This window comes from Pituophis catenifer, unplaced genomic scaffold, assembly GCF_029215685.1.
Source record: "Pituophis catenifer annectens isolate HBS135680 unplaced genomic scaffold, rPitCat1.0.hap2 SCAF_7, whole genome shotgun sequence".
Taxonomy (NCBI): domain Eukaryota; kingdom Metazoa; phylum Chordata; class Lepidosauria; order Squamata; family Colubridae; genus Pituophis; species Pituophis catenifer.
The window spans coordinates 23151880-23164857 of NW_027256887.1; the positions used below are offsets into that span (position 1 = coordinate 23151880).

General features: G+C 39.8%; 1 protein-coding gene across 1 annotated transcript in view; it reads left to right on the top strand.

Annotated features, from left to right (window-relative positions):
* Positions 1–475: 475 nt before the first annotated feature.
* The window catches only part of AASS (aminoadipate-semialdehyde synthase), a 40237-nt gene continuing 27734 nt past the window's right edge, over positions 476–12978 (top strand). The window contains exons 1-9 of the mRNA XM_070947059.1: positions 476–544; positions 5436–5658; positions 7067–7243; positions 8114–8198; positions 8892–8959; positions 9052–9198; positions 11678–11756; positions 11839–11966; positions 12551–12699. Coding sequence (XP_070803160.1) covers positions 5446–5658; positions 7067–7243; positions 8114–8198; positions 8892–8959; positions 9052–9198; positions 11678–11756; positions 11839–11966; positions 12551–12699 — 1046 coding nt within the window. The 5' untranslated portion in view covers positions 476–544; positions 5436–5445. The remainder of the gene's footprint in view (positions 545–5435; positions 5659–7066; positions 7244–8113; positions 8199–8891; positions 8960–9051; positions 9199–11677; positions 11757–11838; positions 11967–12550; positions 12700–12978) is intronic.

Here is a 12978-nt window from a genome sequence, read left to right on the forward strand (position 1 = left end):
TCTTTCTTTCTCTTTTCTTCCTTCCTTCTCTTTCTTTCTCCTTCCTTCCTTCCTTCTTTCTTTCTTTCTTTCTTTCTTTCTTCTTTCTTTCTTTCTTTCTTTCTTTCTCCTTCCTTCCTTCTTTCGTTCTTTCTCTTTCTTTCTTTCTCTCTCTCTCTCTCTCCCTCCCTCCCTGATCGCCTCTTCACGCACGACAACCCAGAAAAATTTAAGGCGCCCTTCTGGATTTGCAACTCTTCTGGACGAAGCAGCGCCACTCCCCGCAGGATGCCCAGGGCACCCGCCCAACGAGGCGCGCCGGCCAAAGGGGAGGCGAGGGCTCTGCCGGCCGGCCTCGCCTGGCGGAAGGGGAAGGCTCGTACCCATGAAGCGGCCGGGGATTGGCTACCGGGGAGGGAGGCATCTTTCGCCTTCACTCTCCCCGCCGCGCCTCCCCGCTCTGTAAATAGCGGCGCTTGGCAGGGTCTGGCGCCTGCTCGCCCGGGTGCAAGTCGAGCCCTCTTCGGGAACTGCGGCAGGTCCGGCGTTACTCTCGACCATTGAGGTAAGCGGTGCCCTGCAGGCTGGGCGCCTTGTCACTCCGGGGGATGGGTCGGGCGAGTCGGGCCTAGGAGTCTCCCAGACTCCCGGCGCGCACATGCGCCGGCTGCTGCTTTTGCAGAACCTGCTCTCCCTGTCCTTGCAGTAGGCCTCGCATGGGGAGCGCATGGGCAGTGGGAGCGGCGCGCCAGGTTAGCGAAGGGAGGCGGGAGCGAATCCTCCTCCGAGCTGCGTCTCTTATGAACAACTTCTTCTTGTTGTTCCTGGCGTTTAATGGGAGCTTCGTAGCCTTCCTTAACTCTTCTCTCTTTTTTTTCTCGTTTCTCCTGAAACCCCCCCCCTCCACCCCCAGGCTTTGGGTTATAGGGTTCGCTTCCCTTGCCTTTTCCAACATGGGTTTTTGGGCACATTCCCAATCGGCAGTCAGTCGGGAATGATGGTTCCAATAGATGTCGAGTCCCTCAGGTTGAGAGAAACATCCTGGCTATGCATCAGAGAGGAGCAAAATAAAGACTTTCGGTTTTTTTTTCTCCACATGAAAATCCCTCAGGCGTTCAGAGCTAGAAACAGAGGCAGGAGAAAGCAGTTGGCTGAAAAGTTTCTTTGGCTACTAGATCAGGGGTCTCCAACCTTGGCAACTTTAAGCCTGAAGGACTTCAACTCCCAGAATTCCCCAGCCAGCTTTGCTTTGCTGGCTGGGGAATTCTGGGAGTTGAAGTCCTTCAGGCTTAAAGTTGCCAAGGTTGGAGACCCCTGCACTAGATCATAAAGCAAAATACAACATTTAAGAGGTTTGAGGTCTCCAAGATCAGTCCGACTAAAGACATTCTGGGAATATGAACATTCAATAGTCTTGGGGCAGTTGAAGATTTGCTTTAAAGAATTGCTTTAGAGATTAGAGACTTCCAAAGGCAACTTCTATCTACATATTTAACAGATAGCATAGCAGTCCGTCCCTTTGGAGAGGCAGTTTGATGTAGGCAGGGAATAAAAGAACTAGGATGGAAACCAGGAAAGTGATTTCTACTCCTGCTTAGGCACGAAGTTAGCTGGTTGACTTTGGGCCACTCCTTCTCCCTCAACTCTGCCAGAAAGGAGGCAATGGCAAACCACTACTGAAAATGCTGCCAAAGAAATTGCATAGAAAATTGCATAGAAAACAGCATTCATTATTTAGAAGAGCACAAAGTTTTGAGGTTATCGGCCCATCCTATCCCCATCCAACATAATACTGTTGGCTTCTAGATTAGTTCCATTTTCTTATTCTTGCTTAGATTACAAGTTTGGCTGTATTATTGCTACTTTTGCAACTTTTCTGGGATTGTTTCTGTATCAGATAATGATTTTCTATTTCTGTACTGTAAAGATCAGGTCAATAGCACAATTCAGAAATGTAGAGGAGGCAGTGATTTTCCATTGCCATTTCTTAGCAACTAGTGTTCAGTAAATGCTCCCTGTGATCTCAGAGAAAATAAATAGGTGTGTTGGATGCCTTGTTGTAATTGGAGTATTTAATGACTTTGAGTTTTATTGTGTTAGTTATAAAAATTCAGAGTATTTCTAGTATTGGTTCACTTCCATGAGTAGCAGTATAAGAAAAATAAGCAAATAACTTATTAAGGTGAATTCTCATTGGTAGATGATCCTATATGAATTTTTCTACAGCATTTTAAAGGCCAACTTAATTGGTGACCATCAAAACATCTTTTTACATCAACGAACTCATTCATTCATTAGTGTATTTATGTATTTTGCAGAATTTTAAAGAATAATTCCATCCTGAATTTCCCATATTTAATTTTACTGCATATCCTGAGTTCTAACATTGGGAGAAAGATTTTTCATACCATGAAATCCTTATCCAGTTTCTTCTTCTATGGTTTTGCCACAAGCTAAAAAGACCCCCAAACTGTAGGCTTTCCTTGTAGAGGCCCACAGTTCCCCCACATCACACTTTGACAACCACTACTCTAGAATATCCTTTTTTTCACTTGTGGTGATCACAATGATAAGCAGTGCTCCAAGTTTGAAGTCATAAAGTCACATAAGGAAATTCTGTTGTTCCCGTCTGAATGGTTTCATTTCAGCAGCCATATACTGGATTGATATTTATTTATATTATTTATTTGTTAAATTTATTTGCCACCTATCTGGCTGCAAGGCTACTCTAGACAGTTATTTTTCTTAAGCTACCCATTTGTGAGTCAAAAATAGGCCTTCTGATCTGCTTAGATCAGGGGTCTCCAACCTTGGCAACTTTAAGACTTGTGGACAAAGCTGGCTGAGGAATTCTGGGAGTTGAAGTCCACAAATCTTAAAGTTGCCAAGGTTGGAGTCCCCTGGCTTAGATCCTGTTAATGTGTATTTGAAGTTTAGATTTTTTTTAAAAAAAGTGAATGACATCCTTGTTTCCATTTAATTTGTTTGCTATTTGATAATTGGGATTGATCCTATTGGAGCTCATTATAATCTCCTTTTGCTTTTAATATAATTAACAACTTACAAATATTAGTAAATTTGATCAACTCACTGCTCTCCTTATAGAATCCCAGTTTGCATTTTTTTTTCAACCATGAAAACTGTTCATTTATTAACTTTCCTATATTTAAGTCAGTTAACAATTCAAAAGAATATGTGCCTTCTTATCCCATGTTACTCAGTTTGGTAACTGTAATAGTCAAGGTGTTATATAACTGTATATTGATTTTAGAAGTGGCAACTAAACTGGAACAATGTTGCTGTTGGCAGAACAGTATGAACATCTTTGCTACAGTGTTTAAAATTGGGTGTAAACAATTACAGATTTATTTGTGGAACTTTTTTTAAGGCTAAGATTTCTTGTTACTTATATGCATGCATGCTAGCACATGTATAAATTCCAAAATTGCATTTTGGTCATGTAAATCACTGAATTACAAGGGCACTCTAACTTTGGAGGCATAGGGGGTGTTTGAAATTGTGGACACTGTGGCTGAAAACTTTGAAGGGTTAAGAACTCCCAACAGCAAGAAGTAAAATGTCTTTCTCTTTTGTTCCATTGGAGGTTATGTTTAATTGTGAACAGAGATCTGTTGTTTTATAGATTATTTCTTATCTTTTCCCCTGGAGTGTTTCAAAAATGTATCCCTGTGCTTGGGTAAGAATATCTCACAACAACACTATAAAATGTTTGTAACGTATAGTCCAAATACATCTAAAACCATTATGTGAACTCTACACTGGCATAAATTGGTATGCAATTTGAGAGTTTCTCTGGTAAAGAGAGAGAAGGTGATATCCAAATTTGGTAAATAAATAAATTTCTGAAACCTCACTTTCTTTTAGGCTTGTTGCTACTAGCAGTACTAACTGCTAGGATATGAACTGGAATTTGATTTTATCATACAAGTTCAGAAATACCTTATCCTGTCCTATGTATTCCTGAGTATAACTGAACTACAGTAGTTCTGATTATTGCTTTAAAGGCCAAAGTGACTTCAGATAGCCAGAATAAACCTGAATATGAGAAATGCCACTTTTTCTCTTGTGAACCTACTTATGAACATAGATATTGATCTTCTCGAGGCACTTTTGATGTCAAACACAATGCAAATTTCAAATGGGGAGAAGGCTTTTTGTGATGGAATTTGGAATATTTTCCTTAAGGAGTTTCATTGGGTTTCAATTTATGTATCTTTCCAGTAAACTCTTTGAACTTTTTTTCACCTAGGCCTTTAAAAAAATGTTAGGTGAGGTCAGATAAAGTACATATCAAAGCATTATTTCATTGAGTATAATGCTATTTCTTAATCACAATATAAATATTTAAGAAAAATTTAAAGTTGCATTGTTTGGTGTTTGTACCCATTTGCATAGTTTGGTGTGGCAGTCAAGATACCAGGGTAGACATTTGGGGAGACTTTCTGGTCCCACCTTTGACACAAAAGGGCAAACCATGTCTGAAAAATCTTGCCAAGAAAACTGCAAAGACTACAGGTGGTCACCAGGATTGAAAAAAAAAATTGATTTGGACTGGGGTCCTTTTGGAAGAGAATTAAAATCTGGCTGTGCAGGCTGACTTGGAGTCCCAATAGGAGCGCTCAAGGTTGGGAGTGGCTGATGGGTTAGAGCAGTGTTTCTCAACCTTGGAAGCTTGAAGATGGGTGGACTTCAACTCCCAGAATCCCACAGCCAGCGCTGCTGGCTGGGGGATTCTGGGAGTTGAAGTTCACCCATCTTCAAGCTTCCAAGGTTGAGAAACACTGGATTAGAGAAAAGATCTTCGTCCCTGTGATGCCTGTGGCTTTTTAGTCTATTTAATTCTTCTTAATTTTAACTCTTTTGTATTATCTTTTTATTATGCTGTAAACTGCCCAGAGTCACTGTTATAGTGGGGTGTGTGTGTCATATAAACTTAATAAATGAATTAAAAAACTAAATGGAATTGTGGATTGTGGATTATTATAATTTTGATCAGTGTGGTTGGTAGGAACTTTTATTCAGAACCATAAACAATGTGAATTCTAGGGGAAGGTTAGGATTGATTGGTTTGGATGTGTTTTTTGAATTCTTGGAGCACCTTTGGTTTTTTCTTTTTTTTGGAATGACATGTATATTTACGGCACTTCTCCTGTTTTTGATATGTTACCTGCAAAGTGCTGTTATGATCTTGTTTAGTAAAGAAAAGCCATTTGAACAATAAAAAAGGACTCAAAGTGCTTGACTATTAGTGTGGTAATACTAAGAGCAGTAATGGTAATAATAATGGCAATGTGCGTTTATGGCTTATTAGCTGCCTAGATTTTACAGCAGATTTCTAAGGAATCAAGATTTCTTTCTCTCTTGTTCCATTAAAATGTTGCTTCAAAACATATTTATGCTGTATTCGTTTGTTACTGCATCTTTGCTGTGGCAAGGTTTTCAATCATGCTGCAAGCATTCAAACACACGGGGGATCAGTTTGAGAGGCACCTTTCAAGATGGCAGCATTATCACAAGTCTGTCCTGGCAATCAGGAGAGAGGATGTTAATGCCTGGGAAAGAAGAGCCCCTCTGGCACCACGCCATGTCAAGATGTTGACCAACTTGGGGTACAAAGTTCTGGTGCAACCATCCAATCGCAGGGCCATCCATGAAAAGGTATGTTTAGGTCACGGTGGTGTTTGCGTGTAGTATTTTATTTTGCTCTTTTGAACAGAAAGAATGCATGAAATGCACGGGCAAATTAATAAACAACAAAAGCTGTCTATACCAGGGGTCTCCAACCTTGGCAACTTTAAGACTTGTGGACTTCAACTCCCAGAGTTCCTCAGCCAGCTTGGTTGGCTGAGGATCTCTGGGAGTTGAAGTCCACAAATCTTAAAGTTGTCAAGGTTGGAGACCCCTGGTCTATACTATATAGAGAGATTTTGTGGAAAGCTAATGAAATCCTGACATGGATGGGCTAAAATGCCCTTACTCAGGAGCAAAGCAGCTGGAGGCTTTCAGAAAAGAAAGAAGGAAGAGTCAGAGACTTTGGAAAAAGATACCTGAGATACCTCAAGCAAGACTTAGATCAAAAGCAAGGCTTGGAAGAAGGAATGAACCAAAAGAATGATAAGAAGAATTAGAGATAGAGCCCTGGTGGTGCAGCAGACTAAAGCACTGTTATTAACACCAGCTGCCTGCAATTACTGCAAGTCCAAATCTCACCAGGCTCAAGGTTGACTCAGCCTTCCATCCTTTCTAAGGTAGGTGAAATGAGGACCCAGATTGTGGGGGCAATAAGCTGACTTTGTATACATATACAAAAGTATGAAGGCTATTGCTTAACGCATTGTAAGCCGCCCTGAGTCTCCGGAGAAGGGCGACATAAATATATATATATATAAAAAAAAGATAGGCAAGAGCAGCAGAGGTGAAGAAGGATGGATTTCACACCAAAGAATCTTTTGTTCAGAAGCTTCTCTTTTAATGTGAAAGGAATTATATTGCAGCTCTGCTCTGGGCTGATGAATATGATCTAACTGAAAATCAAAAGTCCCCCCCCTTTACAGGACTGTAGAACCACTCCATGGGGGGGCGGCTTCTGCTATAGCTACGTGATCCTGGAAACAGATGTGACTGCTTTAATGAGTGGCAGGCTCTGTACAGGTGGTCCTTGACTTACAGCCACTTGTTTCACAGCTGTTCAGAGTTAACAGTGGCACTGAAAAATAAAAGATACCAGTGCCTATGCTTAATGACTACATGGTTCACTTAACCATGTGAGTTGCTTAACAACCGTGGCAGAAAAGGTCATACAATTGGGCACAACTCACTTAACAACTGCCTTTTTTAGCATCAGAAATTCTGGTTCCAATTGTGGTTGTAAGTCACTGCCTATAATTCGGCCTTGCCCGTGTTCTAAAATAGCTCTTCAGAATCAAATCTGAAGAGCTGCACATCTCTCTTGACCAGTATAGATATAAATTATACTCACTCAGAATAGCATCTAGAAAACGTATCTCTGTTTTCTGCTTTTGTTCATCTCGGCTGTCTCAGTAACCTTTTAATGATCCATTGGCAGGACTATATTAAAGCGGGAGGCATTATACAAGAAGATATTTCCCAGGCTTGCCTTATTGTGGGTGTGAAGAGGCCCCCAGAAGACAAGCTAATTCCCAACAAGAACTATGCATTTTTCTCTCATACTATCAAAGCTCAAGAGGCAAATATGTCCTTGCTGGATGAGATCCTAAGCAAGGTAATACTGCACTTACTGAGAACTATTGTTATGATAATACCATTATGAAATGCAATAGAAGCTGTGTGAGAATACTTGTCAAGCATGCAATTAACTTTCCATACTATGACAGTTATCTATAATGTGTGTTAGGAGTTTTAAAGGCAAAAAAGGAGAAGAAAAATACACATGCTCCCAATCTACTGCTATGCATTTTTAGACTATATTAATCTAAGCAGGAAACATTCCCATCAGCGTGGCTTACATTTCAATAGAGATGCATCAAATGCTTGATTTAATTTTTTACTATAATTAAAAGATGTTTATCTTTAATTGGCTTTTCCTTCTGTTCCCATACATCTCTATCATGAACTTTTCTCCATCCACACACAGTAAATTATTAATTACTAATTTAGGCAAAGGATTGGAGAGACGGAAATTGTATTTTAGGTTATTTAGAGAAATTCAAGTGGAGTAAAAGAAGGATAAATCAAATGCAAATTAAAAAATCAAGATTGTGTTGAAACAAAAAAGTCACTAATGCCAAGAAATACCCTCTGGAGACAGAGTTGATTTTGAATTCATATTAATGATTTTTTTAAAAGCCTACAAAATATTTTGAAGTCATGAGTAAAACAAAGGCACATTTCTCTTATGCTACTATTTCTGAAATGAAAGATATTAAAGCTGGCTTAAACTTTGATACTTGCTTCAATCCCATTTGTTCCAGCGATATATGCATGGGATTTGTGAGGCACCAAACCTGATATAAAAACTGAAACCACATTCACCTCTGTTAAAAATCTGGATCACGGAGACTAATGTGAGAAGCCACCTGCAGCCTGGCTTCTATGACTTGACTTGACACATGCTTTCTCTCTATGTTTTTAGAAGATTCGATTGATAGATTATGAGAAAATGGTGGATCACAGAGGAGTGCGAGTTGTAGCGTTTGGAAAGTGGGCTGGAGTTGCAGGTATCTGGATTGAATATTAATATTGTGCACTTATTTTCCAAGAAGAATATTTGGGGTAACTATGAAGTGATAGTGTATATAAAGTGATCCTTCTGTTTTGTTCAGTTTTAGTTCATTCATTTAGATTAGAATGTCTTAAATTTCTGCAACATATTGCACTCTTAGACCATAAGATTTTACCTAATCAAAAGTCAGGCTATTTGTATAGCTCAGTTTCATTTGGGAAGTTGTAGACTGCCTGGTAGCTACTCATCCTGCCTCTTCCCATTAAAACAAAAACTAGAATGCAATGCTTCACTCAGGGGTGGATGGTTCACATTATCTAATCAGTAAGATAAGTAATAGATAATCTTATCCAGTATTTATTTGAATAGGAGATTGCATTTATATGTAGGATCTGGTCTGGCTCAATTTTAGATAAGAATAGATAGCAACTTTCTCCAACAGGAATCCTTCAAACACTGCAGGCTAGAGTTCCTTCATTCCTAGTAATTTATTTGATAAAGGTCTGAAGGGATTTGTACTTCTAAACTTCAGAACTGACCCATTTTGGAAAGGATGATGATATATATTTGATATACAAGCTATTTCAATTCTGTTCTGTGTTTCAATTGATTTTTTTGTTTTGGCAACAAAAACATTTTATTTTGCATCATTTGATTAATAACTATATAAATTGCAATTCTAATCCAGGTATGATCAATATTTTACATGGAATGGGATTACGTTTTCTGGCTTTGGGACATCATACTCCATTCATGGTAAGACTATGTACCAAACTGCCAGCCAAACATTGTTAATCTTTCTGAAAGTGCTACTGACAACAGTAACTGTTTTCTGTCTTTGGTTTCAGCATATTGGTATGGCCCATAATTATAGAAATAGCAATCAGGCTGTTCAAGCAGTTCGGGACGCTGGCTATGAAATTTCCTTAGGATTGATGCCGAAATCTATTGGGCCCCTCACATTTGTGTTTACAGGAACTGGCAATGTGTCTAAGGTAAAACACATTTGAAATATGCCACATTAATACATTTTCTCACTGAAATCATAAGCTATTATCTATATCAGGTTAATAAATAGTTTTTAGAAGTACATAATGCCTATCTACCTTATAAATACCGAGTGCAGTAATGTGATTGCCCCAGGTAGCAGGTAGAACAAGACATTGCCACAGTGGTGAAATCCAATTTTTTTTACTATCGGTTCTGTGGGCATGGCTTGGTGGGCGTGGTGTGGCTTGGTGGGCGTGGTGTGGCTTGGTGGGCATGGCAGGGGAAGGATACTGCAAAATCTCCATTCCCAGCCCACTCCAGGGGAAGGATACTGCAAAATCCCCATTCCCACCCCACTCTGGGGCCAGACAGAGGTGGTATTTGCTGGTTCTCCAAACTACTCAAAATTTCCGCTACCGGTTCTCCAGAACCTGTCAGAACCTGCTGGATTTCACCCCTGCATTGCCCTTATATCAAAGTGGGAAACTCATGGTCTTCATTCCTGATACTTTGCTCCTCTCTTTTTCTTTTGGCCCCAGAACCACCCTTACAAATATCACTTAATCTGTTTTATTGTTGCAAATTGTCTTGATAGTCAAATACGCTACTGGTTTTCATTGTGTTTTCCATGGAATCACAGTTCATGAGAACTGGATGGAGTTTTACAAAAGACTAAGTGCAAAATCTCTCTCTCCCTCTCCCTCCCTCCCTCCCTCCCTCCCTCTCTCTCTCTCTCTCTCTCTCCCTCTCTCTCACACACACACACATACACAAAATAGACTTTTAAAAACTAACACACTCACAGTTTTATGGCCCCAAAAAGTATAAACACTCCTGTAATAGTCAGAAAGGTAAATTAGGAATCCAACAGGACATTTAATTCATGAAGTTGATATTAGTCAGTAAGGTTTTTTTAATGCTTTGTGAAAAGAAAGAAAGGGCAAAATAGTTGTATTATTTTATTTATTTATTAAATTTATATACCACCCATCTCATTATAAAGTTTCCACAAGACTCAACACATATTTTTCTCCTCTTTTTTTCAAAGGTAAATGAAAATGGGCTATAGTCATATTAAAACTGACTATATGCCACAGTGGGATCATGTACACTCATTGGTGGAATCTCCAGGATTTTAGAGGCTTTCTCAGATCTCCCCATAGGATTTCTAGGCTGAAAGCAGATATTTTGCCCCTTAGAGTCAAAATAGCAAATGCCCTCTTGCGGTCTGGGGTCCCTCTCTGTAGTATCTATCACACATTCAGTAGTAGAGTCTACAGAGAGCAAGAAATGAGAGCAAGGATTGAGAAGGAGGGAATGGTGATCTAAAGTCAGGTAGGATATGAATAGCATTTTTCCTTGGCCAATTTGAGCATCATATGGGAGGTATGCAGTGGCGTACCCCAGGGCTCTGTTTTAGGCCCAGTACTCTTCAACATCTTCATCAATTATTTGAACGAAGGGATAGATAGGGAACTCATCAAATTTGCAGATGACACCAAGCTAGCAGGAATAGCCAACACTCTGGAAGATAGGCTTAAGATACAGAAGGATCTTGACAGACTTGAAGATTGGGCGCTATCTAACAAAATGAAATTCAATGGTGAAAAAAGTAAGGCTCTACATTTAGGCAAGAAAAACAAAATGCACAGATACAGTATATGTGGTACCTTGCTCAATAGTAGTAACTGTGAGAGGGATCTTGGAGTCCTAGTGGACAATCACTTAAATATGAGCCAGTGGTGTACAGTAGCTACCAAAAAGCCAACACAGTTCTAGGCTGCTTATACAGAGGGATAGAATCAAGATCGCATGAAGTGTTTATACCACTTTATAATGCCTTGGTAAGGCCACACTTGGAATACTGCATCCAATTTTGGTCACCATGATGTAAAAAAGATGTTGAGATGCTAGAAAGAGTGCAGAGAAGAGCAACAAAGATGATTAGGGGACTTGAGGATAAAACATATAAAGAACGGTTGCTTGAACTGGATATGTCTAGTCTTATGAAGAGAAAGACTAGGGGTGACATGATAGCAGTGTTCCGATATCTCAGGGGTTGCCACAAAGAAGACGGAGTCAAACTATTGTCCAAAGCACCTGAGGGTAGAACAAGAATCAATGGGTGGAAACTAATCAAGGAGAGAAGCAACTTAGAACTAAGGAGAAATTTCCTGACAGAACAATTAATCAGCAGAACAACTTGCCTCCTGAAGTTGTAAATGCTCCAAAACTGGAGCTTCTCTTCTTTTAAGAAGAGATTAAATAACCATTTGTCTGAAGTGGTGTAGGGTTTCCTGCCTAAGCAGGGGGTTGGATTAGAAGACCTCCAAGGTCCCTTCCAACTCTGTTATTCTATTCTATTCATACCATTACCGACTCCGCATACTGGCTCTATAAAGTATAGTATGCAAAAGTCTTTAGTATAAATATTATTTCCCATTGTCTTGCATTATTTCCAAAATCTTATATTTTTATCTGCAGGGTGCCCAGGAAATGTTTAATGCTTTGCCTTGTGAGTTTGTGGAACCCCATGAATTGAAGGAGGTCTCTAGAACTGGAGGTATTACTAAATCAATCATATGTGCATTAGAAATTTGCAGTATCTAGTATCTCTGTCTGATTTACTGCCTACTTCATCACAGACCTAAGAAAAGTATATGGAACAGTACTAAGTCGACATCAACATCTTGTAAGGAAAACTGATGGGGTTTATGATCCAGTAGAATATGACAAGCATCCAGAACTCTATACATCACGGTTCAACAATGATGTAAGTAGGACTTCTATTTTTTCCAGGTTAGGAGCTCCTTGTTCTTTGGAATTCACCATAAATTGTGAGCACCTGCCCTCTAGTCATGAAAACACTTGTCTGAAATTCATGCTAATGGTGGCAATTCTTGGCAAGGTATCCTACCTGAACAAAGCTTTTTTTGCGTTTTTTATTTTGGGTTCTTCAACTCTTGATTACTTAGACCTGCTTCTGAAAAGCCCATAATTTGCATGTAACCCTCAATGATTCAAAGTGTCAACTTCAGAAGGAATAGGTTGCTGTCACCAAAATTCTCTGCTAACTACCACCAAAGGAAGTATACTTAAGGCTCCTGTTCAGTGGGATAGGATAATTTTCCCGGAGGTGGGAATCAAGAGTGGTACAATCTCTCCTTAAGCATTCAGCATTGTAAAAGGAGGTCCCTTTTGACCACCAATTATCAGGCAGCCTGTTCTGCACCCAAATCTTTTGATGTCAAAATAAGTGTGAGGAATTCAGTTGATGGAAACAGCTATTCAAGGTAATTAATTTGATTCATGTAATTGACATCACAGGGAATAAGTAAAATACAGTTTCATTTACAGATCGCACCCTATGCTACCTGCGTGATAAATGGAATCTACTGGGAGCAGAATACTCCACGCTTGCTAAACAGACAGGATGCACAAAAGCTTTTGACTCCTCTCCAGCCTTCTCCTGCTGCTACTGAGGGCTGTCCTGAATTGCCACACAAGTAAGATGTTTTAATTAGGACATGATTTGGAAACAACCAGCTCAGTATCACAGTGGAATGGATGGAGTTGGAAGCAGACTTAGAACTTGACTGGCACTGAAAAAAAAGCTGGGAAAGCATTGGAAAAGCAATGCCCTTTAATCCCTGTTTTCCTTTTGTGATTGCCTATGCCACTTTAACATTACTCCAGAAGATGCTCAGATTTTCTGGAACACGATGAGAGGTGGTGCTGTAGGTTGCAAGTCAGATGATGATTGGAGAACTGGCCCTAATATATCC